This window comes from Folsomia candida, unplaced genomic scaffold, assembly GCF_002217175.1.
Source record: "Folsomia candida strain VU population unplaced genomic scaffold, ASM221717v1 Fcan01_Sc012, whole genome shotgun sequence".
NCBI lineage: Eukaryota > Metazoa > Arthropoda > Collembola > Entomobryomorpha > Isotomidae > Folsomia > Folsomia candida.
Genome location: NW_019091204.1, coordinates 1,968,077 through 1,995,237, shown reverse-complemented (window position 1 = coordinate 1,995,237; position 27,161 = coordinate 1,968,077). Strand labels below are relative to the sequence as shown.

The 27,161-nt window shown below is 37.5% G+C and overlaps 5 protein-coding genes and 1 long non-coding RNA gene across 7 annotated transcripts; 3 read left to right on the top strand and 3 right to left on the bottom strand.

Annotated features, from left to right (window-relative positions):
* Positions 1-3,864: 3,864 nt before the first annotated feature.
* On the bottom strand, positions 3,865-5,509 carry LOC118437184. The gene is made up of 2 exons (XM_035856029.1): positions 5,368-5,509; positions 3,865-5,302 (listed from the first exon to the last, which is right to left on the bottom strand). The coding sequence occupies exons 1-2, from the start codon at positions 5,470-5,472 to the stop codon at positions 4,457-4,459; spliced, it is 951 nt and encodes a 316-aa protein (XP_035711922.1). The 5' UTR covers positions 5,473-5,509; the 3' UTR covers positions 3,865-4,456.
* Positions 5,510-7,483: 1,974 nt separating this feature from the next.
* On the bottom strand, positions 7,484-8,532 carry LOC118437158. The gene is made up of 2 exons (XM_035855991.1): positions 8,253-8,532; positions 7,484-8,174 (listed from the first exon to the last, which is right to left on the bottom strand). The coding sequence occupies exons 1-2, from the start codon at positions 8,266-8,268 to the stop codon at positions 7,639-7,641; spliced, it is 552 nt and encodes a 183-aa protein (XP_035711884.1). The 5' UTR covers positions 8,269-8,532; the 3' UTR covers positions 7,484-7,638.
* Positions 8,533-10,565: 2,033 nt separating this feature from the next.
* Positions 10,566-11,608, top strand: LOC110855434. Its single transcript, XM_022103846.2, has 2 exons — positions 10,566-10,978; positions 11,180-11,608. Exons 1-2 carry the CDS (start codon positions 10,701-10,703, stop codon positions 11,454-11,456), a joined length of 555 nt encoding a protein of 184 aa, XP_021959538.1. The 5' UTR covers positions 10,566-10,700; the 3' UTR covers positions 11,457-11,608.
* Positions 11,609-15,037: 3,429 nt separating this feature from the next.
* On the top strand, positions 15,038-18,346 carry LOC118437186 (xylooligosaccharide oxidase-like). Its single transcript, XM_035856031.1, has 3 exons — positions 15,038-15,336; positions 16,491-17,526; positions 17,910-18,346. Exons 1-2 carry the CDS (start codon positions 15,254-15,256, stop codon positions 16,972-16,974), a joined length of 567 nt encoding a protein of 188 aa, XP_035711924.1. The 5' UTR covers positions 15,038-15,253; the 3' UTR covers positions 16,975-17,526; positions 17,910-18,346.
* Positions 18,347-19,557: 1,211 nt separating this feature from the next.
* Positions 19,558-21,632, top strand: LOC118437144. 2 transcript variants are annotated; one of them, XM_035855968.1, is made up of 5 exons: positions 19,558-19,638; positions 19,707-19,739; positions 19,952-20,188; positions 20,597-20,986; positions 21,351-21,632. In XM_035855968.1, exons 4-5 carry the CDS (start codon positions 20,614-20,616, stop codon positions 21,557-21,559), a joined length of 582 nt encoding a protein of 193 aa, XP_035711861.1. In that variant the 5' UTR covers positions 19,558-19,638; positions 19,707-19,739; positions 19,952-20,188; positions 20,597-20,613; the 3' UTR covers positions 21,560-21,632. The 2 variants fall into 2 exon arrangements, with proteins under 2 accessions (XP_035711861.1, XP_035711860.1); XM_035855967.1 differs by lacking the exons at positions 19,558-19,638; positions 19,707-19,739; positions 19,952-20,188 and having other exon boundaries at positions 20,205-20,986.
* Positions 21,633-23,582: 1,950 nt separating this feature from the next.
* Positions 23,583-24,383, bottom strand: LOC118437252. Its single transcript, XR_004835977.1, has 3 exons — positions 24,064-24,383; positions 23,745-23,990; positions 23,583-23,680 (listed from the first exon to the last, which is right to left on the bottom strand). It is a non-coding gene; the product is annotated as an uncharacterized LOC118437252 (long non-coding RNA).
* Positions 24,384-27,161: the final 2,778 nt, after the last annotated feature.

The following is a 27,161-nucleotide window of genomic DNA, read 5'->3' as shown; positions in this document are numbered from 1 at the left end:
ATGTATATTGATGGTCAAACGAATGGTGAATGATGCGATAGTGAGTATAAATCGTGAGAAAACGCTATCAACTTTAGTAATGCTGGAGTGCGTGTTTGTCTGCTTGAGTGAGGGCATATTTAAGATTTGGCTCTATCCATTACTTGAGTCTTATCATTTTTCATTCATTTAATTGTTGCACCGTGACTTGAAATACCAATCAAACCAAACTTGTCTCAAAGAGTGATAAGAGTTACAGCTTACTACCACCAAAGATTTGATATGATAAGGTATTCAGAAAATATATTTAAATGTGCAAGTGGCTCTATTCACTCTGATCGTACCCTAGCTATATTCCATATTATGGAACATAGGTGAGGGATAACTTAACTTCATACATAAATTACAGGCTCGTGGACTTAATTCCTTCACAGTAAACAGATTAATGAACTTGATTGTGCCTTAATCAAGACAGAGTGACAAGGTTCGAAGGCATTCTCATGGTGACAAAAATATGGACAGTTATCCCCATATAATCACAGAATATGAAGAGTCAAATACTGCTCAAAATTGTTAAAACTAAAATTCATTATACCAAAAAGAAATCAGGCTATCATCACAGTTATGTGGAAAGCAGTGTTACCAGAGTGGTGGTAGGTTATCATCAAAAGGATATATACTGTTACCGTGCTGGTGGCAAGTATTTATTTCCCAGTGCATGAACTAGCAACCGGTAATGACAGAATATTAATAAACATGGTTAGAGTCAAGTACACAATACTGCCCGGTAATGTTCCCTACTCTGAAGGAATTTTGAAATTTTCGGAAAATCTACATCCTTATATCCTCCATCAGTGTTCCGGCTGGCTTTAAATCTTATGGTTAAAACCGGTTTTAACCGGCTATTTTGGCCGATGAAGCTGGGGTGAAGCTGGGGTGAAGGGCGCCAGTGGAATACCTGGCGCCAAAGGACAAAGTGGAGTACTAGGTTAAAGAATGCAAATCTAAGGAATGGGCCATTACTATTTATGATGTCGTAACTAATATTCCATATTATTGGTGGAGTAGGCGTGCCCGGTGTGAACGGAGAGAAAGGAGTGCGGGTACGTTATTTTGTATTTAAAATTGATGACTCACTCGCCAAGTATGATTATCGCATAGGGTCAAGATGGAACTGGTGGAATTTGTTGAGATCCCTAACAATGTATAAATTTTGTCGGCAAAGCTGGATTATTACACTTGTTTTTATTACTAGCCTTTTAATCCGTGTCACCATGAAAATAAATGTATCTTTACATGAAAAAAATGTGTCAATATATCGGTCAAAATAGCAAACGGGAAGCCTCAAAGCATTGTAAATTTTTAAATTAACTGAAAAATCCACTAGACATTTTGTATTTTGGAGAGATCTACTACCTTTAGATTTTTCATGATTTCTTCCTCACTTTCATGATGAAAGTGAAAATTATTTAATTCCTTTACTAGCAGATATACTGCTATTTAAGAATTAGTTATTCAAGAATTGATTATTCATCAATCATGACGCCCTTGCAGATTTGGGGTATTGAAGTTTCTGCATCTTCAACGCTTTCTCGCCTTAAAAGGATCACACTCCAGCACCCGTAAAGAATAGATCCCTTCCACTGTCCCGAACATATTGCATGGCATAGACACGCTTATCCTGTAAAAAATGAAAATGATCCACATGCGCTTATGGTCATCCTGTCTACGCTTCCATCATAGAGGAAATTACCGAATCATTCACTTCGAAATTGGCATCAATTGCATGCTTTCTGTCCACTTTTGAAACGTCTCCATCCTTAAATAAATACCAGACACTATCCAACTTGCCGTAGACAGTGAAATATCCCGGGGTTTCCACGTAATGCCAACTCCTCCTCTCGAATGAAGTATTACAATAAGCTTTTGTAAATGTTGGACTCTCCATAGATACCGAACTAGGGGTAGAAATCGTCGCCCCCGTGAAATTCTAGCGGCATGCGATAAAAACCAAAGAACTCGGACGTACAGCAGGATACGTTGCAGCAATTCTGTTCGCCTCTACGGATGATTGATTAGAATAGTGCATTGCATGGAATAATTTCTTCAGGGCCTCCATTTCGAGTTCTGTCCACTATTATCATATGTGGCCACTGCTTGGCGAAAGACTGGAGTGAAGTAGAGAACCTGTAATATCATGTTTAGATAGCCGGTTGCCCCCCTGTCGTGCAAAAGATGCATTTTACAACGCTAAAAACGACGACGTATTTGCTTGCAATTTAAATATCACCTGGTTCACGAGTCCAACATATTTCTCGGTATTCTCGGGACAAGGTCCCTTACTTTAGGTTGCCTTGGATTTCAAAGAGTTTACAAAGAGGGAAACGAAGGCAAACTATTTCAAGAAAAATTGAGGCTTGAAAAACATCATGGCAGGTACACTGCAAAAAATCCGGTGTAAATATCGTAAATCCGGTCTATTTACACCACGCGGTTAGCATATGTGACTACACCGGATTTTTTGCAGTGTACAAGTATATTATACAATCGGGAACTCGGAATATAAAATTTCACAATCCCAAATCTGCTAGAGGAGTGACAGCCTCGTAATGATGAACACGACTTGTACATAAAAAATCAGCACTTTTGTGTAGATTTTTCTGTGTAAAATTATCATGTAGGTGAGAAATGCCAACAGTTCCAAGAATGAGTAATGGATAGAGTGAATACATTTGGTGAAGTAATAAACGCGTCTTTGGATAATCAATCCCATAAATGCTTACGTGTCCACACAATTAGCTATGCAAGAGACTGGTTTTCACTTGTGGGTTGTACATGGTAAAAAGTGCGGTGTAAGGATGCAATCGATATTGCAAATGAACCCGTTTCAATGATATGAACTGTTAAGAACAAGGTTTTGGACGTTTTTGCGAATTATTTATTCTTACGCAAGTTTTCATTTCCATTCTAAACCGCGTGTATAGTACATGTTTACATACGTATGCATGCAGATGAAAATTGTGTAAAGTATGTATTAATTATAATATACTTTAAGTACTAGAAAATTTTTTGTACCAAATAATTTAAACCTAATTATAATTGCTTATATTTACAAACAATGAAAACTAACAATGCGATGTCGTGAAGTGATCACCTCCGATTTTGATGGGACTTATTTTAATTTGTTCACCCCCAAATATAAGCCGACCCGTATTTTTGCGTTTTCGATAATGCGCGCATTTAAGCACGTAGCGGGAATTTCAAAACCTTTTTCAGCCAAAATCCCGGATTTTAAAAATCACAAGAACTTTTCGAATTTTGGCGCGACTTAAAAAAACCTCTGAGTACAGCTTTGCTTAGCCCGAACCTGTATTTGATCACTGTTATTAATTTGCCCGACTATTTTAAAATCATATTTTAAACCTGCATTTAAAATTTTGGCTTTATCTAACAATTTTCAAAACCGGTGTGGGTCATACCCTCCTGGGTCCGGATGGTTACATATTTTCTCAGATTTCAGACACAGATTTTCAAAATTTAAGTCGCCTTCCTTCAATAAAAGTCGGTCGTCACCCAAATTTCAGCTCTCTACGATAATTTCTCAAAATCAGAGTAGGTGACCCACTAGGATCCCTCCGATCAAATATTTAAAAAATTTTGCTGCACATTAATCATTTCCAAGCCATAAAGTACCACCATGCCAAATTTCAACCTCCTAGAGAGATTTTGAAAAACCAGTATGGGTCACCCACCCTGATAAAATTTTCTAACATTTGGCTTCATATATGTACTTATTTTATGACCCCATATGCACTTCCATGCAAAAATTCGTCAACTTTGAAAATTTTCAAAAAAAAATTGAAAAAAGAGAATGGTCCCCCCTTCTCTAGGTTAATCGGTGAAAATATTTTCGACCCCCACCGGTCAACCACTTATCCAATCAACCCCAAAAACTATACAGCACGTCACACTCCATAGATGCACATTTCTGCCAAATTTCATCCAAATCGATCAGACAGACAGACGGACAGACAGACAGACAGAACGGGTACATAAGCCCAGGTTCGGGCTAAAAATCAAGAACATGTATGCTTAGAATTACTTTGTCTAATTTATAAAATTGTGTTTTAAAATTTTTTTGTAAATTCAAATTTTTATGCAGCTTTTGAATTTTGAAAAATTTCAAAATTTTGAATAACTCGAAAATTTTCTAAATTTCCAAATTTCGAAAAAAAATATTTTTTTAAACTCGAGGATGTAATTCTGAGCACACATGTTCCCACCACGCGCTTAAATGCGCGCATTATCGAAAACGCAAAAATACGGGTCGGCTTATTTTTTTCGGTGAACAAATTAAAATTAGTCCCATCAAAATCGGAGATGATCACTTCACGCCATCGCATTGTAAGTCGAATATTTGCTTTTAACAGAGCCATGCATGTCCCGCCTTAAGATAGATACAAGTCACTACAAACAATCAAACCTTATATTCCACCCCGCAGATTTTCAAGGTTCGCAGTGTCTCTGAAAAAACATCCAAAATCCTCCTTATTTCATCATTACAATAACCCCCTTCCATTTGGAATCCGTCCAGAGGTACCCAAATTTGATTTAGTGGCCTCCCCTTTAAAAACTTCAACCAACTCAAAGTTACCCCCCAAACTGTAAGTCGTTCCAGTCTTGGCATCACACCATCATCCATTGCCTGGATAATCACCATGTCATTGAAGCACGTCGGACCAAGTAGTTCAAGGACGGTTACATTCCTGGCCAAGTGTGCGTACTGTAGGGCAGGGAAAACTAAATGGTGCAGATCAAAGGAGGCGTCTGACATCCCTTCCATCCCGTTCAGGTCAAGGGTCAACCATTCAAGTTGATGAAGACAAATTCTATCTTCTGCAAATGGGAAGCTATTCCTGACAGGGTGACCCGCTCCGCATTCCAGGGCAATGTTAAGCCTACCAAGAGAAGGCAGTAGATGAAGAATGTCACCGACGAATTCCATCTCGTTTATACCATCGCTTAACAGGATCCACGAAATTTTGATGGTTTTCACTTTATGAATTCTAAAAAGTTCTAGAATCAAAGTCTTGATACTGTTTTCCGTGTAGGAAATTTGCAATTTGAAATCATGATGGTGGTAATGCCCACAGTTGTAAATGTATTGGAGTAGTTGTGCATGAGAGAGCTGGGGGAGGTTCAAGTTCACAATTGTTTTCTGAAGAAAGACAGATTGCAGGGCATCCTTCCATGTAGAATTTACTAGCCTGGCGTTTTTTAATTCTGGCAAACTGTCAACGTTTTGTAGAATTTTGCAAACCAGCTTTAAAAATGAAAAATAATAGTTAATTGCTCTTTATTATCGTGTCATACAGTAAATGTGCTTACGTAGGGGTTTAGAAATATTTTGTTGGCGATTTCACTTTCCTCGGGATCCATGGTAAAGAAGAATAATATGCGGGTTATCACTAAAACACTTTCTGGCACAGACATGATTTGGTGACTAATCTGGTTATGAGGGCGATCTCTATAGTAAGCATGGTGTGACGTGATTACTCATTTATGATGAGGCACATTCATCCACGTCAGTATACTGTAATGCTAATAACAGTCAACGCGATGATGGTGATTCTGGGCTGAATATATTTTTTTTCCTTGTCTTTCCTTGCTGTGTTTATTATGGGATGAGGAATGGGATTAGCTCAAATTCTGGTGCGGTACGAATCTGGTAGAATTTTGTTGTCATGATTAACAATATCTGATGATAAAGGGTGGCCCGAAAGTTTAGCCCTGTTATAAATATTTTGGACGACTTGTTTTTTTTGATGGCACGAACCTTGCGGACGAGCATTTGCGGACAAGGAGTTGCGGAAGTAGGAAAGTTCTGGGCATGCGAATTTCTGGCGTCAATGAAAGTTACATATTGTGAAATTACCATATTATTATTTAAAGCTTAACTCAGATTAACTTAGACTGGCTTTGTGGGTAGTTTTTTAAAAAGTCGCAGCACCCGGTTCCTGACATATTTTTTTCTGAAAGTCCATTTCCAAGTTGTTAGGTGTGTAAAGTTTGAAATTTTTAAAATGAGTGGTCTAAGAAATACACGAAGTGAAAGTGAAGCCTTGGCGAGTGTGCCAGTTCCATAAATCCACGGCCGAGTTTGACTCTAACGTGACCTAGCAACACTTCAAACTTGAAGGAAATCCAAAATATACAATTTATACATACACTAGGAAGTATAACGATTGTAAAAAAGTGAAATTAAAAAATATCACGGACGAACTCCCACCACTGGAACCCTTGAAACTTTGGAGTAAGCAGAGAAAGTGTTCACCAGCAATCCCTCCATCACAATTGCTGGTGCTGCCCAGAAATTGAAAATTCCAACATCTTCTTTGGCCTGCATCAAACTTACGAAACTGGGCTTCAAGGCTAGAGTGAAGAAACCTGCACCAAAATATGTCAAGGACCAGGAAAATCGTGCGAAGATAGCATTCCCAAAAATCTATCATTCCCTGTCAGAGAAAGTTGCAGTCATTTACGATGAAACGTATGTCATTGCAGACCCTTCTGAAGCACCGGGCAAAAAACATTATCACTACAGGGACCCTGCCCAAGTAAATTATGCCCACGAAGTTAAGGAAAAGTCGTAGTACCCTGAAAAACTCTTACTTTGGCAGGCGTTGGACAGCTCGGGGCACATTTCACGATCATACATTACGAAGTGGACAGTAACCAAAATATCCATAAAAACGAATGTCTCCGCAAGCGGTTACTTCCGTTAATATGTAAGCATCACGAACGGAAGATTTCTTGTTCTGGCCGGACATGGCGACGTCACACTACGATAAACAAGATACGGCTACATGGAGAGCAATTTCGTCATCAAGAATACAATGCTCCAAGCGTACCACAATATCGTCAGAATGAAACTTTTTGGGCACTTTGCAAATTCAAATAGTCGAAACATCGTAACAAGCCCAAAAAAATTTGGACACACTTTGAAAGTTCCATCACAAAACAGGTTGTCACTTAACTCTAAAAATTTCAGATTTTGTGGTGAAGCGAAAATGAGAATTCTGTCTTTGGATTTTCCTGTATCATGTGCTAACAATGCGATGACGCCAGCGGTCTCGCTCCGATTTTGACGAAACTACGTAATTAGGTATATTTACATAAATAATTAGACACATGTATGGGATTTTTTCATAATGCTCAGTTTAAACAAAGTTTTGGTGGTATAAGTGAGCGAGAATTGACATGTTTTCCAGGCAAATGCGTTGACCTTTCTTTTAATTTCTCCTCTTTTTTACTCACTTTCGCTTTGACGCTGAGAATATGTTTTCCTTCTAAAATTTGAAGGATTATTTATTTGAAAATTTAATAATTTATAAATTAAAATAACAATTATCGTTAATTTTACTTGAATTCTGTTTTTTAATTCTCGATTTATTTTATATATTTAATGTAAATTGCAAAAAAATATTCTCATTGTCAGTGTCAAAGTCGCGGGAAGTGAAATTGGGTAAAAAAAGAGGAGAAATGAAAACAAAGGTCAACGCATTTGCCAGGGGAAAATGTTTATTCTCGCTCACTTTTACCACTATAACTTTGTTTGAACTGAGCATTATGAAAAAACCCGAAACATGTGTCTAATTATTAATGCAAATCCACATAATTACGTAGTTTCATCAAAATCGAAGCGAGACCACTGGCGTCATCGCATTGTAAGAAGTTGTCGCCTTTCTCCGTTGTTACAAGTTCAATTGGGATCTCAATATCTTTGCGGTGGTCAAAATTTTGAACTGATGCATGTGAACAGGTTCTAGTTCTCCTGATCGTTCTCTTCATCAAATCTGAATTTGGGAATTTGGCGAGGCTAGCAGGGCAGAGTGTAGCAATATTAGATGATATAACCAAAGCTGGTGGGTCACGAGTAGATTTAGCTGCTAATTTTATGTTGGACATCGTTTCTTTCACGTCACAAAAAGATGGATTGGGTCCATGGTTATGCGCTCCGATTTCTTTTGCTTCTTGCATAGCGTCATCGGTGTGTAATCTGCCAATACATCCATGACCTCTTTGACAACAACGCCACAGTTTTTTTTCAGATCCATCAATATGAAATTGGTAAACATATCCATTATTTGACACCATATTTTTACCCTTTTCTGATTTGAAAATGTGGAGTTGACCTGAAGGGTAGAAAAAAATTGCATAAATAAAATTACATACGTACATTTATATATATATATATATATATTTTTTCTTACCATTTTGGTCGGCCATTTTTGCAAGATATCAAATAAATAAGTTAGCACAAGTAAAATTTTATTAGTGATTTCGTAGCTAACCAGAAGTGTATTGCATGCGGTTCAAGAGCAAAGTGAGCTGTTCTCAAAGAAAAGGTACAGTTAAGTAAATAGCTGGAGCAGGATTTATACTTAATCTTGGTTTCTTGGAAGACAATCCTCTGGTAAAAAGGTACATACATAATGAACATAAACATGTACCAAATCTTAAGTTGGCCATACCAAATAATATCATACCAAATCATTCCATACCAAAGTGACCATATCAAAATGACCATACCAAAATGACCATACCAAAATGACCATACCAAATTTTCCATGTACCAAATTGTTCATATACCAAATAATCCCGTACCAAACTAGCCGTACCAAATTGACCATACCAAATTGACCGGACACCCGACCTTAATGGACACCATTGACTGATCAAATCATGGAACATTGTTTCAGGGAAGACTTGCTTTTCTATTGTAAACGGGACTGATGCTGTCCTCAATTTAACCATTGACTAGTATTTTCATCAGTTTACAATTAAGGGTTGGCATAAAAATTACTTTGACAATATTTTCTCAACTTCTCAATGGAGACCAAACATAGAAACATGTCGGCTTTCTGGTTTATCCTGGCATGTCCTAATTGCATTTATACTAAGAAGTCATAAGTTTAATTTATACAATATTTTTTTATAGATTTTATCCACTGTTAAATCTAATTCAAATTTCGTGACAATAGAAGAGCGCATTAAGGATATCTTGACCGCGGCCAACTGCGGGTCCGACCTGACCACTATGACCGTTGAGAACGAGGTCATGCCCGCATTGGAGATCTGTAGGGAAAACATAACCGACAAAATGGTAGAATTATATTTATTGGTGACATAAAATTCTTCTGCACTGAAATCACCCTCATTTTAGTGTTTCTTCCCCTGTCTTGCCAATCAAATGGGATTTTTCAACAACGGGAAAGTCGTGCCTGGTGCCGTCGCCAAATGCGTCGAGCGGCAATTTGAGGAAAACAATTTGCGGAAAGCCGACACCACAAAAGAATGGAATGACGGGATCGAAAAATGTGTCACAGTGTGAGTACTAATATTAAATAATTGCGAAATATTTCAAACTAAACGTTTCGAAAAATCTAGTCGAATTGTCCGGTCAACTCTTTCCCACCGAATATGACGACTGCTACCAAGGAATGGACACACTTGGAGATTTTGAATGCTCGGGTATGGGTCACATGGTTACAGTAAATTAAGATTAAGTAGGTAATGGCATTTTTGTATTTTAATCATTTGACAGGATTGTTCAAATCATAGAACAATTTCAGGAATATCACATAGAATCAAGCGTGCCCCACATATTACAAATGGCGGTTTCGCGGGCTTGGCTGTGGCCGCATTTGCGGTAGGATCGTTAGTCGCTCTACCAATAATTTCTACAGTAAATGCGTTCAAATGTGGCGAGGAGTTTGGCTGCCATAAAGGATACTGTTGGTCGTATTGCGGCGTTTCGTTGAGAGAGTATGAGTGGTGTTTTACAACTAAATCGTACTCACAGAGCTAAAACTATATTCCGTGCAAGTCAAATTCCGAGTGTATTGGATGTTGGAAGTGCGCTGGGCCTTGTGCAATTTTTTAGAGTACTATTTTGAATCGATTGTATTAGAAAGAATAAGTGTGGTTTAAGAAAATAAAGGAAATATTTTAATAATTAAATACTACGAAATCGTTTACTTTTCCTGTATCTCAAAAAACTTGAGAATGGAGTTTTTAAAGAGACATTTCAAACATTTTTTACAAACATCCGATTTTTTTCAGAGGAAACTAAAGGAAAATATGGACTAACTGGACGCTTTAGGGATAACAACAATGGTTATCCCTTGATTTTACAACATTTTCATTTGAAGTAATAAGATCCTTAAAAACTACTTACAATTTTTAATGGAGGCTGAGTGAGAGGTATAAAGTTTAATTCTAAATTTTTGAGTATTGCGAAAATGATGGGTATACATTATAACCCACCAATTACATAGTTGAGTAACTTGAAAAATATTTACATCTCAAAAATAAATAGGCATAGCGTACATCGATCAAGGTAGAAAAATATCGACCAATAAAACCTACGGGAAATTAGAAAGGTTTTTTTCGTCATGAAAACAGAGCTTGTCCGACATATGGTGGCTGAATTCCAACTACCTGATCCCTGAAATAGACACAAAAGGTCCATTAACCACATCGTGTCCAGGAATGCTAAAAAAAGGTTCATTTCACCAACTCTACATATTATTGTACGGGACAGTCGCATTCCACACTCACACTGAATATTAACACGTTGAAACTGCTGCCACAAAATAAAATCTACACTTTTCTACTCACATTTTTTACTCAGAAATATTTCGCACAAATTTCCTAAAATGACTGATCGCCAAGTGAACACTGATTTCAACCGCGTCGCGTCTTTACTCGGCTGCAGCGTCTGTCTCGACATGTGCGCCTCAGGACGAGTTCTCCAGTGCAAGAACGGCCACAATATTTGTGGCGTCCACATCGCCCAGCTTGCGTCATGTCCCGTGTGCCGGGATCGCTACGTGGGCGGCCCGTCCCGTAACTTGGTGGCTGAAGCGATGGTCGCGATCCACCGCGGCGTCGGAGTTGAAGATGCCGGAGGACATGGTGCAGAGTTGCCAAATCGGTAATTCTTAATTATTTTATAAATGAAACTAATATATCCATGAGCAAAAGTTGTAGCTGCTACACCAAATTAATAATAACTTAGTACGGTGTAAATAGTTTGTTACCAATTGGTAATGTGTGTTTGTTAGAAATACAAATTTATGAGAAACGCAGTAACGTTTCTCTTAAGATTTTTAAGAGTGTAATAATTAACCTGCAGGAATCCAGACGAAGGCAGGATTTGGGGGGCCGCTGACCATTTTGCAGGGGCGGATCTAGACGATGACGAGAGTCCGATGCAGTCAAACGAGGAGGATGACTTCCACCAGGAGGAAGATGGCGCTCAGAAAAATAATTTCCCCATTGGCGAGATGAACCTCCAGGATGAGATCCAGAATGTGGTCCTCGATGTCTTGGCAGGTGTCAACTTTGACATTTCTGTCATCATGGGAAACGTAAATGATGAAATTCAGAATGCGTTGCGGGGTATTTTGTAAATTTATAGGGTCAAAATAAGCAATTTTAATTTTAGAGAAATGTCACAAATATTGTTTTTCGTTTCTACTTCAAATATTCGGACAATGATGTGACTACAATTTAAGTAATTTGGAGAAATTTGGATTAATAAAAGTGGATAGAAAAGCAAGAACTTCTTATATTTGAAACGTGCAGAACTATACATATTTCAGGAAACACAAGAGTCAATCTTTTAACAAAATATAAAAAGCTACTTATATTTCATGTCACAAAATCACTTGAGATTAGTTTTATTCAATTACTCAAAATATATAATTAATTAGCTACAAAGCCAAGCTAAGTTTGATAATAATTTTCTTTAAAACATTTAACGGACATGCACAACATAAGAAGCTACTCCCGAGATATAAAATCTCGGGAGTAGATTGTTTGTTTGTTTGTTGTAGTTTGTGTCAATTTTCAAAACTGAAACAAATTCGAAAAAAATGAAAATTCCATATTTTTACGTGGAGTTGATATAAAAAATATTCAAAAATTCACAGAAAAAATCTAACTTCTCACTATGGAGTTCTCCACTTTTCATAATGAAGTTTTTCATTTTTTCAATTTTCCACCTTCATGTTACTTGCGAATGAAAAATTTCTCTACATCATATGATGTATTGGGTCTCTAAGGGTCTAGATTGAAAATACGCGATATCTTGAATTTGGTCAAAAAGAGGTTAAGAGAACAAGTATTTATGATAACGTTCTCCTCGTCTTGTTGTCTAGGTCTGCCTGGACAACGTAGATCGAATGGGGCTAATGTGGGATAAAGTTTTAATTTAATTTGTACCCAACTCAAATTAATTTTAATGTGGTAAATAAAGGGACACTCAACAGTTGACAGGTACAATGCGAGATCTGGTTGGGATGGATAATATCATGCTAGAGACCTGGCCCAGCATTTGGAGAAGAGTATTAGTCGACTCGTGTTAATATATACGGATATAATTTATTATGGCAACATATTGTCGAAATTAAGTAGGGATGAGTCCACTAAATAAATATCATTAAGTCACATTAAATACGCACATTACGTACGAAAATGCATGCTATTTTACTTCAAGCTCGATATTTTAAAATTGCCCGTAATTCCTGAATACAACATTGTTATTAATTTTAGAATATCACACTGCTTCTGCTGAGCCAGGTTTGAATTTGAAGTTTTGAAATGACGCCGAAATTATAAAAGTTATGGCTGTTCTAGAAACACGGTTGTTTTGCAAAAAAATGGCAATGCTTCGAAATGGCTCATTGAACGTTTTTTTAGGCCGAGATGTTCTATCGAATGGGACAATTTCAATTTCCCATATTTTGTCAATTTCAGCGATTTTTAGCAAAAAAACGGTGGCACACCCCACCCCTGATTTTTTTATATGTGATGTACCCATGTTATAGGTATGCAATAAGATCAACAACTGGACCGAAATCGACGAGTAAAGAGTGATAAAAAAATTTAAAACCTAAAAATTTTTGACATTTTTTCATGAAAATTTAGACACTCGGTTATGCAGATTCCTTGTATTAGATTTCTACGGGTTGGTATAATGTTTGTTAGTTACCTATGGTAAGTATCTTCATTTTTTGAATTTATTGAATATTGAAAATGTTTAGTTTTAAAGATATGGCCGAATGAATGTCCCAAAAAATGGTTACCCCGAAATTTCGGTTTTTGGCCCAGAAAAGTGGTCGGGCGTAATTTTTTTCGACTTTATGTTATTGATTTATACCTACCCCATTATACCCCTTAGAAATAAAGAATAAAAGCCTGTGGCCCAAAACAAGCCCTTAATTAGCCTAGTCCTTCAAATCCGAGTATTACACGTGGATTGAGGATATGAAATTAACAGTGTCATCCCAGGAGTGATAATTTGGTTATCTGCCATGCTGGGGATTTCATGCCGATATTTTTTGCACACGCCGTCATATTATTACGGTGTGTTTCAAAAGTTTCTCCCTCCGCCTCTCGCGCGCGATTTTTGGGTATAAATTGGGCTATAATTTTTTTACCTGTTATTTTTTCGAATTTATTTTTTTGGCAAAATGAGCCCAAATGTCAAGCCTGCTCGTGAGGAAAAAAGAATTAGAATACAAGTCTTATCAAGTGAAGGATGTGGTGTTAAAGAAATTTGTGAAAAACTGAAAGTGTCCCCAAAAACGGTGAGGTTGTGGAGAGAGAAAAATTATTTTAAGGACAATAAAAGGCCACGAAGACCGACAGTACTCTCCCCTACAACAAAACGTCAAATAAAGTCAAAAATGTACCGTAAACTTGGTAGTTCCACCAGAAAAACCGCAAGAGTCTTAAACTTCACAAAACGGCTTCACAAGACTTGAACCCAATCGAAAACCTATGGTCCATACTAAAGGAGTCAGCATACCAGGAGCCTTTTCCAAAAACAAGACTAGAATTGCAAGCCCGTTTCGAAGAAAAGTGGAATTCGCTTCCAGTTTCCCTTCTACAAAACCTGGCACAAAGTTTTAAGACAAGGGTCGAGGAAATGATGAACTATGCCGGTGGACACACATCATATTAGGGTACTTTGAAAAAAATAGAACAGGTCGAATATTTCAGCCTAAATTTTCCTGTAACCTAATGAAAATTTTGGTGATTTAAGGGGGAGAAACTTTTGAAACACACTCTACACTGTCGTAATATGATGGACGAGTTGCATTGAATTAATCAAAGTGAGGAATAGTTGAAGTAGTTATTTAATTAATTGTGTTCAAACAAGTTTTATCTGTAGATATGAATCACGCCATGAAAAGGTGTAATGTTCTGTAATGGAATTTTACATTTCATCCATACTTGAAACAGACGCTGGGCAATGACTAAATAAGACTACAAGTGTTCTCTTAAGAAAGAAAACAGTTTTTTTCTAGATTGCTTTTTACTTGCTTTAAAAATGTTTTTTGCTTTAATGAAATACCTGCTTTTTTGTTTTATTGCTATTTTACTACTTATACATAGAATTGTAGTTTTACGAATCGCCGCTAGGTGGTGCCAAGTAAAAAGCAATTAGAAGCTGTCAAATCCATCTACCACGGTACGGCAGTGCCGGATCGTCTACCGTTAAATAGTATGTAGTTAAAAGAAATGTGAAATATTAGTATAAGCCTTATGTAGTCAATAAGAACTGTAGTCAATAAGAATTTTGGTCAATAAGTCTCTAAAAGACGGGTTGTTTGTTTGGTTGACTCCAGTGGGTGAAGCGTCGCGATCTCACAGAAGCAGTAAAAATAAAAAGCAAATAAGCAAAAAAGCAAGTAAAAAGCAAAACAGCAAAAAACATTACTGCCCTACTGTTTTTTTGCTTTTTATCTACCACTAAAGACTACATCGCAATACCATCGATGAAGTTCTCCACATTTCAAAGTTGCAAAATTATTGATTGTTTTGCACACGTCCTTTCCACTTGTCATACAGATAACTGTCACAATTTAATTGATTACTGATTGACGTGACGTGCCACAAAGTTGATAAAATACCAACTAACGAGCATTTATAAATAAGTACGGGTGCAAAAGCATACCATTTACCAACTTGAAAATCACGAGAATCATTGTGGTAAAAATGAAGTTTATCGAGGCCATCGTATTTTTTGTGGGCGTTGTAATCTGCCACGCCCACCACCCGCATGACAGTCAAGCGATTCGGTGGAGTGATCTAAAAGAGTGCATCGTAGCTTCAGGATCAGATCCTTCCGACATAGTCGAATACCTGTATGATGACTATCAAAAATATACCGAGCTAAATTATCAGTGGAATCTTATCCATGAGAGAAAGTACCCTCGTGGATATTTTACTGTCAGAAGTGCCGCCGATGTCCAGTCTGCCGTTCGCTGCGCTACAGAACGAGTTAGTACTAGCCTATTTCAAAGATAGTACTTACAAGGTATGACCCTGAGGTGCCTATCGAGTCGAGGGTTCCCACCTATGTCAAAATGAGCACAATATAAGACTTATGCAGTCAACTAGCGGAATTGTCGTGTAAAAATCATTTTTCGTCAATTGGTGACGATATTTGTGGCGAGCGCATGATGATAGTTGTCAGTATGAAGCAAGGGTGAGATAGGAAATTTGTGAAAACGAGCGCTGAGGTGAACTAAAAAATGGTGCAATTAGTACTCAGTTTTCATGCGTTCTCCGAGTTGTAGTTCTCCGAAATTTGAAATTGCACCGATTTATCTAGGGTCAACTTTGACCTTTAAAAAATTGGTTTTAATTTGATACCCATTTGGGCTAATTTGGTTTATTTCATGCAAATATGTTCCCTTGTCAATAACTAAAATTTAAGGAATCATTTAAAAGCATGACGAAAATGGGGCCTAGAAAAGTGCTTAAATTAACAAAATCAATTTCTTCCTCAGAATACCTCCAATAAGTTAAAGACTAAAAATGTGAAACAAAAAAGTAAACCTGTACCAACCAACAAAAAATATTGGTATCTCAAAAACAGTTTTTATTTTTAATTAACCGTGTATTTTGCCATATAGAAAGGTTTGCTCCGGCTGCAGTACAAATCTTTCAGAAGGACTAAAAAACAAATTCTACGTCATTTTATATAGCAAATTTGGTACAATAAAATTAAAATGTTCCAGGACTTAAATACCCCCACGATGGACCTTTTATTTCGGTCGACCATAGTGAAAATTATTGGCAAAAGTTAATATAATTAAACTTCTGGTGGACGGGCGATATTTGTGGCGATCGTGTGACGATAGTTGTGGGTGGAGAAGACTGGAGTTAAGCGAGCAAGAATGGGGTCAACGAGCTCTCCTCCCTCTCCGCCGCTCGAGACTAACCGCAACTATCATCACACGCTCGCCACAAATATCGTCACCAATTGACGAAAAGTGATTTTAACCCGAAAATTACGCTAGTTCACTGGACAAGTCCTATATTGTGCTCATTTTGACATACGTGGGAACCTCAACCCGATAAGTACCTCAGGATCATTCATTGTTAATTTGAGAAATTTTAAGGTTTTTAATCCACATTGTTATGTCAAGGGGGTCAGGATTATTGTCAGGATTCAGGGGTGGCCACTCTTACGAAGAATATTCATTTGGGGACAACACTACCTTTATTGTCGATCTCCGACACATGTTTGAAATGTATGTCAGTCCAGATCGTTCTTGGTTCAGTATCGGTGCCGGAGCCCTTCTTGGACAAATAGCTTATCCACTGCTGGAACAGTACAACTTACTAACACCTCACGGCACGTGCCCAACCGTCGGTATTACTGGTTTAGCAACAGGAGGAGGTTACGAGAACATGTCCAAACTACACGGTCTTACTGTCGATAACATTCTCGAAGTCGAAATAGTTAGTCCGAATGGGTCCCAGTTAATCGTCAACGAACAGACCTACCCAGACTTGTTTTGGGCCCTTCGTGGCGCAGGTTCAGATTCATTCGGGATCATCACGAAACTTACCTTCAAGGCATACCAGGCACCAGTGTTGGTCACCGCGGGCGAAATTATCTACCCATGAAGCCAGTTTGTAGAGGCGTTTATCCAGTGGCAACTGCTCGTCAGGGACTATTTATCATCGAGAGACACAAATACAAAGTTAGCCATTAAGGACGGTACCGTGGTCGTGGAAGCGTTTGACATTCAGGTTGGGACATGTACCATCGATGTTGGGGTATTCTAAGCTAAAATCTATGTAAAAAATATTGAAATATTGAAAAATAAGTTCGATATACTTCGATATTTCGAGATCTCGAAAATTCGAGATCCCATTTAAACCCCATGTTAAAATATCGAAATATCGAAGTAACGAACTAAATTCGATTTTACATGCCCTAATTAAGGAATCAGATGACAATGCGGCAGAAGCAATACAACGAGTTAATCACATCCTTAACAAATTTCCTACCACGTCGTTAAACACCACATCTGTCATTGCCGATAGATACGTTGACTTTATATTTCGCGCGTCACATCCGAACGATGTTGGCATTGAGGATCCGAGCCAGCTCCCGAATGTGACAAGGGAGATGTTTACTTGGCGTAATTTCCACGCAAAGTAGTTCTTTGTTAGGTAAGCAGGTTAAAATATCGTCGCACTAATTCTAAATAGAGCTAAGTGCACTCGAAGTATAATTCTAAATAGAGCTAAGTGCACTAGATGTTTGACTTTAAGAAGAGGTAAGTACACTTGCAAAACTAAAAAAGAGCTAAATGCAGTCATAAAAGTGACAATAGAGCTAATTGCAATTTCAAATTTGACACAAGAGTCAAATGCAAACAAAATTAGATATGCTGGGGTATTGTGCAATATTGCGACCGCGATGCCTCAATGGAAATTTTGTAACTGCATTTAACTCTTTTTAAAATTAAACCTCATGTGCTCTTAGCTCTATTTAGAATTAGTACGACGATATAGGAAATTATACTGGTCAACTAATCTGTTTCATAATTTAGTAACCTAATCGAGATTGCGGATGCTTTAAGACTGTACAACCTCCTTGTCGAGACGCTAGACGAGTTCCAAGACATCATCATAGAAATGTATGCGTTCGGCGGTGCGATCAATGACATGACCCCTCTCGACACGTCGTTCAACCATCGGAACGGAATCTTGTACTTGGTCCAAGCCTTCCACAATGGAAAGGCCACGCTGAACCCGTACCATCCCTCGTTAGACTGGCTGACGAGATTTTATGAATGGACCAAACTTGTCTTTCACCATACGGAATCCTATCAGAATTATGCGGATGGAACGATGCCCGACTACTTGGAGCGGTACTACGGTTCAAACCTGGATGGATTAAAAGAGATAAAGAGAAAATATGACCCCCAAAATATTTTTTGGCATCCGCAGTCAATCCCGGTATAATTTGTATTTTCACAAACACAATTTCACGACCAATAAATAAATAATTATGCAGTTATATATTGTGGGTATTCATTAAGGCTTGGCATGTTCGCATGGCAACATATTTTTGATAAATATTTTCTTAACCAAATACTACGCGCGGAGATGCGCCAATCATTTTTCAAGCCAATTTGCGGAAAATTTGTTGCTAACTTTCCAACTTTGATTTTTTGTGAACGACGCGAAGTCGTGATGAATAGCTCATTGTTCCATGCCTTCTACATATTTGTTGAGCATATTACATCTTACAAATTGAGTATACAAATCGTTGTAATAATACCAATTTATTGAACTTAGCCAATTCTAAATGAGTATGTACATAATTCATGTTTGTGTACGTATGTCAACTCTGGCTTGAGAATATCCGGAACTTATGACTAGGGAGTTTATTTTTAAAATGTTTAAAAAATTGTCAAGAATTGGACTAAATTTATAATTGTGATGAAATTGGAGCTTTCTTCATTACTCGCTATATGAAAATGTGTTTCTGAATTTATCCCAAACCAGGCATCAAATTAAGCATCTCGCCTGATAAATAATGTCCGGCGTTGAGATATTCTCTTGGAGGTTGGAGGTCGGGAAGGTCAACAATAGTATACATCAAATTAATAAATTAAATATTTTAATTTCACTTACTTTAGTACCATATTCTCTCTTTTCTTACAAACTTGGGTGACGTATTAACAATAATTCGACAACCGTCAGTGCATGATGACGACATACTAGTCAGAATGTTAAATGAATTGTAAAATTAGCTTGACTAGATAGGGCACCACATGTCTGCATGCCACATATGGTGCAAATTTGAGTAATGTTTCGTCATTATTTCCAAGATATAGAGTGCATGGCCTTTCGCCTCTACATAATTAGATTTATGTTATTAATTAGGCCAATTAAATTGACATTTATAGATTTCAAGCCAAAAAAAGTACTTTCATTAGCAATTAGAAGTAGTTAGAAGTGGTTTGTTAAGCAAAAAATTTACTAATTACAAAGAGAGAACTAAATATTTCTCGATAATTGTAAAACGTCTGTATTGAAATTCCGCGAAATCCATTATATTGGCATTATGTAAAATATTTTTGCATAAATTCAAGTGACGATAATTGCGGTTAGAGATTATTATGTATTTGCGGTATTTGGTAGTTTTCAATAAATAGGACAATTCGTCCAGATAATTTTATGCGGATTAAAATTATTTCCAAACCATGGTCACTAATTGTATTCTAACTGCGATATTAATTTTGGCAGGGAGCAATCTCTCCCTATGTCAACGTAAGGGTCAAATTATCACACAATTTTTTCCTAAGCAACACTTCCCACTAAAAATTTTAATCTTGCAGAAGTAACGCTTTGGGACGACGTCAACTATGGCGGTATGATTTTTGTTAAGGGCTTGTCCATTAATTACGTCGACACGTTTTATGACCCACCCAGCGTCTACATCACGTGATAGGGAAGATTAGCATGGGAGAGATAGACAACCTCTGACCGACCCACCCAACTGTTGACGTAGTTAATGAACGTTCCCTAATCGTGGCCAGAAAATCCGTCTCCTTCAATAAAATCGTTTTCTCTCCATAATTAGGCCGATCTGTACAGTTTACCCTGAAAGAAGGCGAATGTCGTAACGTTCTCGACATCGATTTTAACGATCGGACAAGTTCTCTAAAGACGAATGGATGCGTCCAAATCTGAGAGGATTACGATTGCAGTGGTAAATCTGTCAAGGTTTCTCCCCCAGGAAGAAGCGAAGTGGCAGATTTTAACGATAAGTTGACCTCCGTAAGCGACTGCAGCTGTCGATTTAGCGGTCAATTGTCAGGTAAGCAGGAAATAGTTCGATGTAGGCAATATGCGTAGCAACGTTGTTAGAATTTCCTTATCTCTCGAGAGTGGTCAAAATTTCCGGAAAAATTTTGGGTAGGGGTGACCTTCACCTTTTCGATATTAATTTTAAAATTTTCTACCACTCTCAAGGAGCGTTACGGTGGTTGTAAAGACGTAGCTGCGTAAACTAGGGAATGTAATATCGAAATATCGATTTTGGGGTATTTCAACCTAAACTCTATGTTAAAATATCGAAAAATCCAAGTTCGATATATCTCGATATTTGGAAATCTCGAAAATTCAATATCCCATTTATACATATCGAAATATCGAAATATCGAACTAAATTCGATATTAGATACGTGCCCCAGCGGAAACTGCTTATTGATTCGTTTATTTACAGAAACGGTCGAAATTGAGATGGACACTTCGCAAGCCCCTGATTTGAGAAATTATGGGGAAGAAATCAAGCAAATCATGACGGATTGGTTTCCATTCGTTCAAAATTTAATGGCAACCTCTGCCTACAAACCGGTGAGAAAGATTCGAGTCTTTTTCAGTTCCAAGGATGAAGGTGTCGCTTGGGCAGGTGGGAACGAAATTGGGGCCAATGCAGCCTGGCTGCGAAGAACGGGGTTGAAAGACAAGGGCTGGATTGTGCACGAAATGACGCACATCCTCCACCAGGCGAGGGGCTGTCCGGGATGGATTGTCGAAGGGATGGCGGAATGGACGAGGAGGTGGCATTTTGAACCTTGGACTCACACAACGAAACCGACATGGGAAGAGAAAGGTGACTTTCTTTGGCCATTACATTACATTAACCTTATCGTTACCAAGTAAAATGACATGAAAAACTGTTAGTGACCGATTTATTTAGAATTGTAAATCTCAAAATTGACGAATAGTCCAAAAACGAGAAAATACCACTTTTGTGCGTGGCCTTGATATAGAAAAAGTTCAAAATTTAGGTTGAAAAAGTCCACTTTTTGTCATGAATTTTTCCACATTTGGCAATGGGGTTGATCCATTTCTCAATTTTTGCCATCTATTTTGGTTGTCAGTGGAAAATATTAAATTACACAAACGTGTGTAATTGGTACCCAAGAGGTTAAGAATTGTAATTATTTATGTATTCATTACAATTGCTTTCACAGGGGCGAACTCACAGCCGGAAGGAAACGGCTGGCTGGTCGTGTATCTCAACTCTGTTACTGGGAAGCCATTAATTTACGAGATGAACAAGGCCTGTCAAACTGGGACGTGGCATGACAATTGGTTGAAGGAGAGGACCGGCAAGTCAGACAAGGAATGGTGGGATGTCATGTTGAAGGATAAATATTACCCGTGGCAGAGGAGGGCATAGAATTTTTGTGAATTTTTGTGAATTTAACCCATGGAATAAACACGTATCGAAATAAATCACCTTAACACAATCATATACTTGTAACCTGCTAGATGGTTCTGTGGCACATCATCTTCGTAAATAATTATCTCTGAGCGTTTCGTATCGGTTCAACCTGGGATTAGTTAATAAACAACTTGACCAGCCTAATTTTTCATAGTCGATTTCATGTACAGAGTTTATTACGTTACCCACAGTGATCACTGATTTCCACTATCTTGTACAATTTTTTCAATAGTATTTTTTCAACAGCACACCTTTTCAGCAGGAACATTGCACCATTACTTCTCCTTGCACCCTACTACTTGAAACATACTTTCAGGACAAAGAAAAACCTCGCTTTTTAATAGTACAATAATAATTCATAAATACACTTTGTTCTCTCACTTATCACTTTAATGCGATCCCATGACAACCAAGCAGGCCCTAAACTGAGGGTGGGCAAGCAGGGCAATTGCCCGGGGCGCCGAGAATCAGGGGCGCCGCTAGGCGCCCCGATTTACACTAGATATAATGAGGTAATATGTCCCCCAAAAAATATTTAAATGCAACTAATAAAAAAAAATATTCACAGGATGAAACATTAAAAAAAGAGAAAGTTAGTTTACCCTTGTCACGCATCAGATTAGAATATAAAATATAATTTGATCAATGTAAATTAATTAGATTAATTTAATTTAATCTTAAAAACATGTTAAAAACTTATATATAACTTTTATATCTACCTTCTAATATTATTTTAAATTTCTTGATTAATTCCAATATCGTTTACAAAAAAAGCATCTTTTTCAGAAAATCATAAGCGAGTTAACGAAAGAGAGAAAGAATTTGAAACCAACCTAAAATTGTAGCCAAAAATTTCTAAATTTTTTGGCGAAGCACAACCGTCGACGTCTTTAATAAATTCATCAGAAATCTTAATGTCAGCCTCTTCGATTGGTAGCTCGCTTAATTCTCCTAATGTTTTGCAAAATGTGCATAATCTTGACCAATCAAATAGAGGTAATAAAAAATTCCCCCTCATGGAAATACTGGAATCGGAGACAGAGACACCGTACTGTTTTCCTTGCAAGTTATACGACTTGTCAGCTAAATCATCAGTATTTAAAAATGTTTCTATACAAAGATTGGAGACATTTATCAGATATCCCGACGAAACATGAATTTTCAAACCAGCACAAAAAATCCTCGTGGGTGGGAGCCCTCCGACTTTTAAAATTGGACTCTACGATTGATGTTCGAATACACTCACGACCACAAAAAGAGAAAATTAAATTGAGAAACATTTTGAATAGGATTTTGGAAGTCATTCGTTTGTTAGCCTCTCATAATCTCGCATTTCTTGAATCTTCTTGTCAGTTGTTCAAGCAGGATAATGAAAATTTTCTTGGAATTGTTCAATTGCTCGCAATATTAATTTAACTGCTGGAAGCTCACTTAAACCAGACTATCTCAGTCCAATAATACAAAGCCAATTTATTTCGATACTAGTCTTTAAGAGCCAAATTGGCTCTAGGTGGGTGTGGTGGGGGTGTGGTTTGTGGATGTTGCACATTTACTTGAAGGGGACATATAAACCCGTCATTATAAGCCATAGCACAGCATAGCTCGCAATAAATTGGTCCATGGTCCATGGTCCATGGTTCATCACTACATGGTCCATGGTCCATAGTCCATCGATGGTCCATCAAAAAAATGGTCCATGGTCCATGGTCCGTCGATGGTCCATCAAAAAAATGGTCCATGGTCCATGGTCCATCAATAGTCCATCAGAAAAATGGTCCATGGTCCATGGTCCATCGATGGTCCATCAAGTAAGTGGTCCATGGTCCATCTCAAAATGTAAGTACAAATGAGTAAGTTTGAGTTATAGCAGGATATTTCAATATTACGTAGTTGCTTGTTAGTTATGACATAAATTTATTGTCATTGCAATCAATGTACACTAAAAGTACTATATGTAACATGAATTTTTGTACCAACTCTTATTAATTTAAGTCATCCGAAATAAATATAATCGTAAAGGCTAATCTTAAAGGCTGAGAGAATATTGGACGCGTTGTCAGCCGTGATGCTGGAAATCTGAACAATAAATAAATAATTTGATTTACCAAATCCGGATTTGGATAGTCACATAATAACTAACCTGTTGCTGTTTCAACCCAAGCTCCGAAAATAAATACTCGTCAACTCTATTTTTGATGTTTTCTGCAGTGTGCGACTCAGAAAATTCTTTGAATCCCAATGTTAATTGACAAATTCACCAATCCTTTTAATATTGAGCGGTGAATCCAATAACTAAAACTTTCTGGGAAGATGTCCAAATGTCAAGCATAATATTTAACGACTTCGCGGGCATTCTACGAAGTTCATCCTTGATGTTGGTCTTGACCTGAAGTAACATAAAATTATAAATAAATGTTTCCTAGCCCGGGCTAGGAAAATAACAATTCGAGTAAACCCACCATTTCGTGTTTTTTTCTAAGTCATTTCGCATTGTGCTGGAACATGGAACGGTCAGCTTGGGGTCGGCTGCTGCGATCATTTTCCGGAATCCTTTTCCTTCAACGACTGAAAATGGAGCTGTATCACTGACTATAAACTCCAAAGTACTTTGCTTGAAATTAACTTGTTTCAAGTGATTACGGGGATACTTTTCAAGCTCATGTTGCAATTTGGGTTTCGATAATATCCTATCGCGAACGGACGATTTTTTTGCAGATTCCTCTTGCTGTTCCTGGTCTTTCGCTTCGTTGAGATCCTTCTGGTAATTTTCAAGTGCTTGTTTATGCTTCTGAAAAACAGAAAGTATTGAGAGATATAAATTTTATTCAATTTTTCCTGTCCGGACACGAAAACAGATTTATCTTCGAAGCTTGTATCTATTTATAAAAACTTTCGCGTTTTGTTATAGAGTTAATTTTAGTACCTTCAAGTGGTCCGCAAATGCCTTTGCACCTTGTCACTGCACATAGAACTGCAAGATCTACATCGCATTTTATACCACATGCGGCCACGTTTCCCAGATTCCCTTAAATTCTTCTCGATGTACTCGAAATATGGGAAGAGCAAGGACACCCATTTTGGATGTCGAATTTCAGGAGGACTTATAGGGGAGGAACCCGCTGCAAACCGCGGCTTATGCTGAATTAACTCTTTTGCAGCCATTCTCAACAAGCAGGCGAAGTTTCAAACTGACAATGCAGGTGTTTTTCATGTAAAACTCCGATCTTGATGGGGCCAATTTTAAATTGTTCACCATCAAAAATGACCGGACCCGTATTTTTGATTTTTTCCCAATACTCGAATTTAAGCGCGTGGCGGGATTTTTAAATATTTTTCCAGCCAAAATGTCGGATTTCTAAATCGTTGTAACTTTTTGAATTTTGGCGCGAATTCAAAAAACTAAGAACATGTATCCTTAGAATTACTTCCTTAACAATATAAAAATCCAATTTTAAAAAATTTTGAAAATTCCCGTTTTTACCCGATTTTTGAATTTTAAAATATACAAAATCCCGGCAAAGTTCGAATTTTCGAAATTTTTTAAAATTGGATTTTTATATTGTTAAGGAAGTAATTCTAAGGATACATGTTCTTAGTTTTTTGAATTCGCGCCAAAATTCAAAAAGTTACAACGATTTAGAAATCCGAAATTTTGGCTGGGAAAATATTTGAAAATCCCGCCACGCGCTTAAATTCGAGTATTAGAAAAAAAGCAAAAATACGGGTCCACTCATTTTTGATGGTGAACAATTTAAAATTGGTCCCATCAAGATCGGAGTTTTACATGAAAAAAACCTGCATTGTGAGTTAATAATTAATGCGAATTAAGATCTATAGACAAACCAGTTGAGCTGGTGCAAATTGTAACGACCGACAAAAGCGTGGTTATTAAATGTTCCCAGCCTGGACTGGGAAAAGTGACACACATGGATGTAAGTGTTAACTTAAGCGTCTCAATTTATCACAATTCATGCACTGCATAGAAATACAAATAATAATAATTAATAATAATTTAATATTGACTGCATATTATTATGCACTTAAATAAACCGTATTAAACGCACATCCAGAAGTAGCTTCGGTGAATCCTCCTATCCGGGGAGGATTCAATCTATTTACCCATCAATTGCCATAAAAATTTCATTTTACCCCAATCATTGATTTTTATTTATCTCATTTCACCCCAGCCACTCCCACGACAAAGTGTGAGCAGTTGATTTCTTTCTATTTCATCTATAGATTCAATTTCGATGAGAATCTCATTTTACCCCAGCCATCGATTTTTTGTTTCATTTTACCCCAACCACACCCATGCCGGAGTGTGAGCACTTAATTTTAGTCTATATCACCTATAGATTACATTGCAGTAAAAATCTCATTTTGCCCCGACCACACCCACTGGTTGCAATAAATTAAATATGCAAATTAAAAGTATGAAACTTTGCTATCGATTAAGACTAGGACTCCGACGAATTCGCGAGCGCCTTAGGCGCGAGCGGGTTTGGGGCGCATCTAGGATCTTGCCCACCTTAAAAATATGCTTAGTTTAGGGCCTGCAAACAAGTTCCTGAAAGTAGCCACTTGAACTAAAGGGTTATCGCAATAGTATGAGACTGTTGGGTATAAATACCTGCAGAACAAAGCATACTTCATGGAATTTGAAACTTTTTGGTTCTAGCTTCGATGCCGAGCTTATTTACTTTAGTTTTAACTAAATAGCTTTGAGAAATATTAACTTTTCTGGCAGCTACCGCCGTTTACGTGGAGGGATGATTTTAAAAAAGTTTCGGATTTGAGTTTTCACTTTGGTGGTCCCCAGCTTCACAGGACGACCACAGGGCTTTTTGAATTCGACAAATTCGGATTCCTTGGACATTTTTATAGAGGATTGACGGAAAAATCCTTATACGTTTGACCTGGGATAAGTCACCTGTTAAATTGTCATGTACGTATGTATGTATTTAATGGGTGAGGGGCATATATATTGAGGATATATGCCCCTCAGCTGACGTAGCGCAAATGGCCAATTGCAGGCTACCCCTGTTACACGGAAATTGTCATGTATTTATGACGCATTTTGTAACGCACCCCTACTTATTTTTACGGTATGCGTGTCCCTGGATCACATTCCCTGTGGAAATGCCCCTTGTTCTGCTGAATATTTAGATGAAAATAATGTGCACTGGACAATTTGAGTTTTTAAATATTTGAAAAGAAACTATAATTATTATTTTAAAGCCGAAATTTACATCTTACAGAACTATGGTTGAATCAACTTACTTAAATATAACTTAATACTATTGTGGGAGAGCTATTTTTAATTAATTTTATATTTCTGAAATTGGATTATTGGGAGCTGCTGTGAACTTGATGTTCAGCTTTCAGATCCCAAACCTGCACTTCTTTCTTCTTCACCGCGTGCTATTCTCCTCGAGCCATCCGCCTCTCCCTTTTACCCCACTCGTCATACATAAATACATACAGAGCTCCGTTCGCTCCCCATATATTTAAGTATGAGAGCTCCGTTCGCTCTTGTAACCTGCCCAACATTACAACC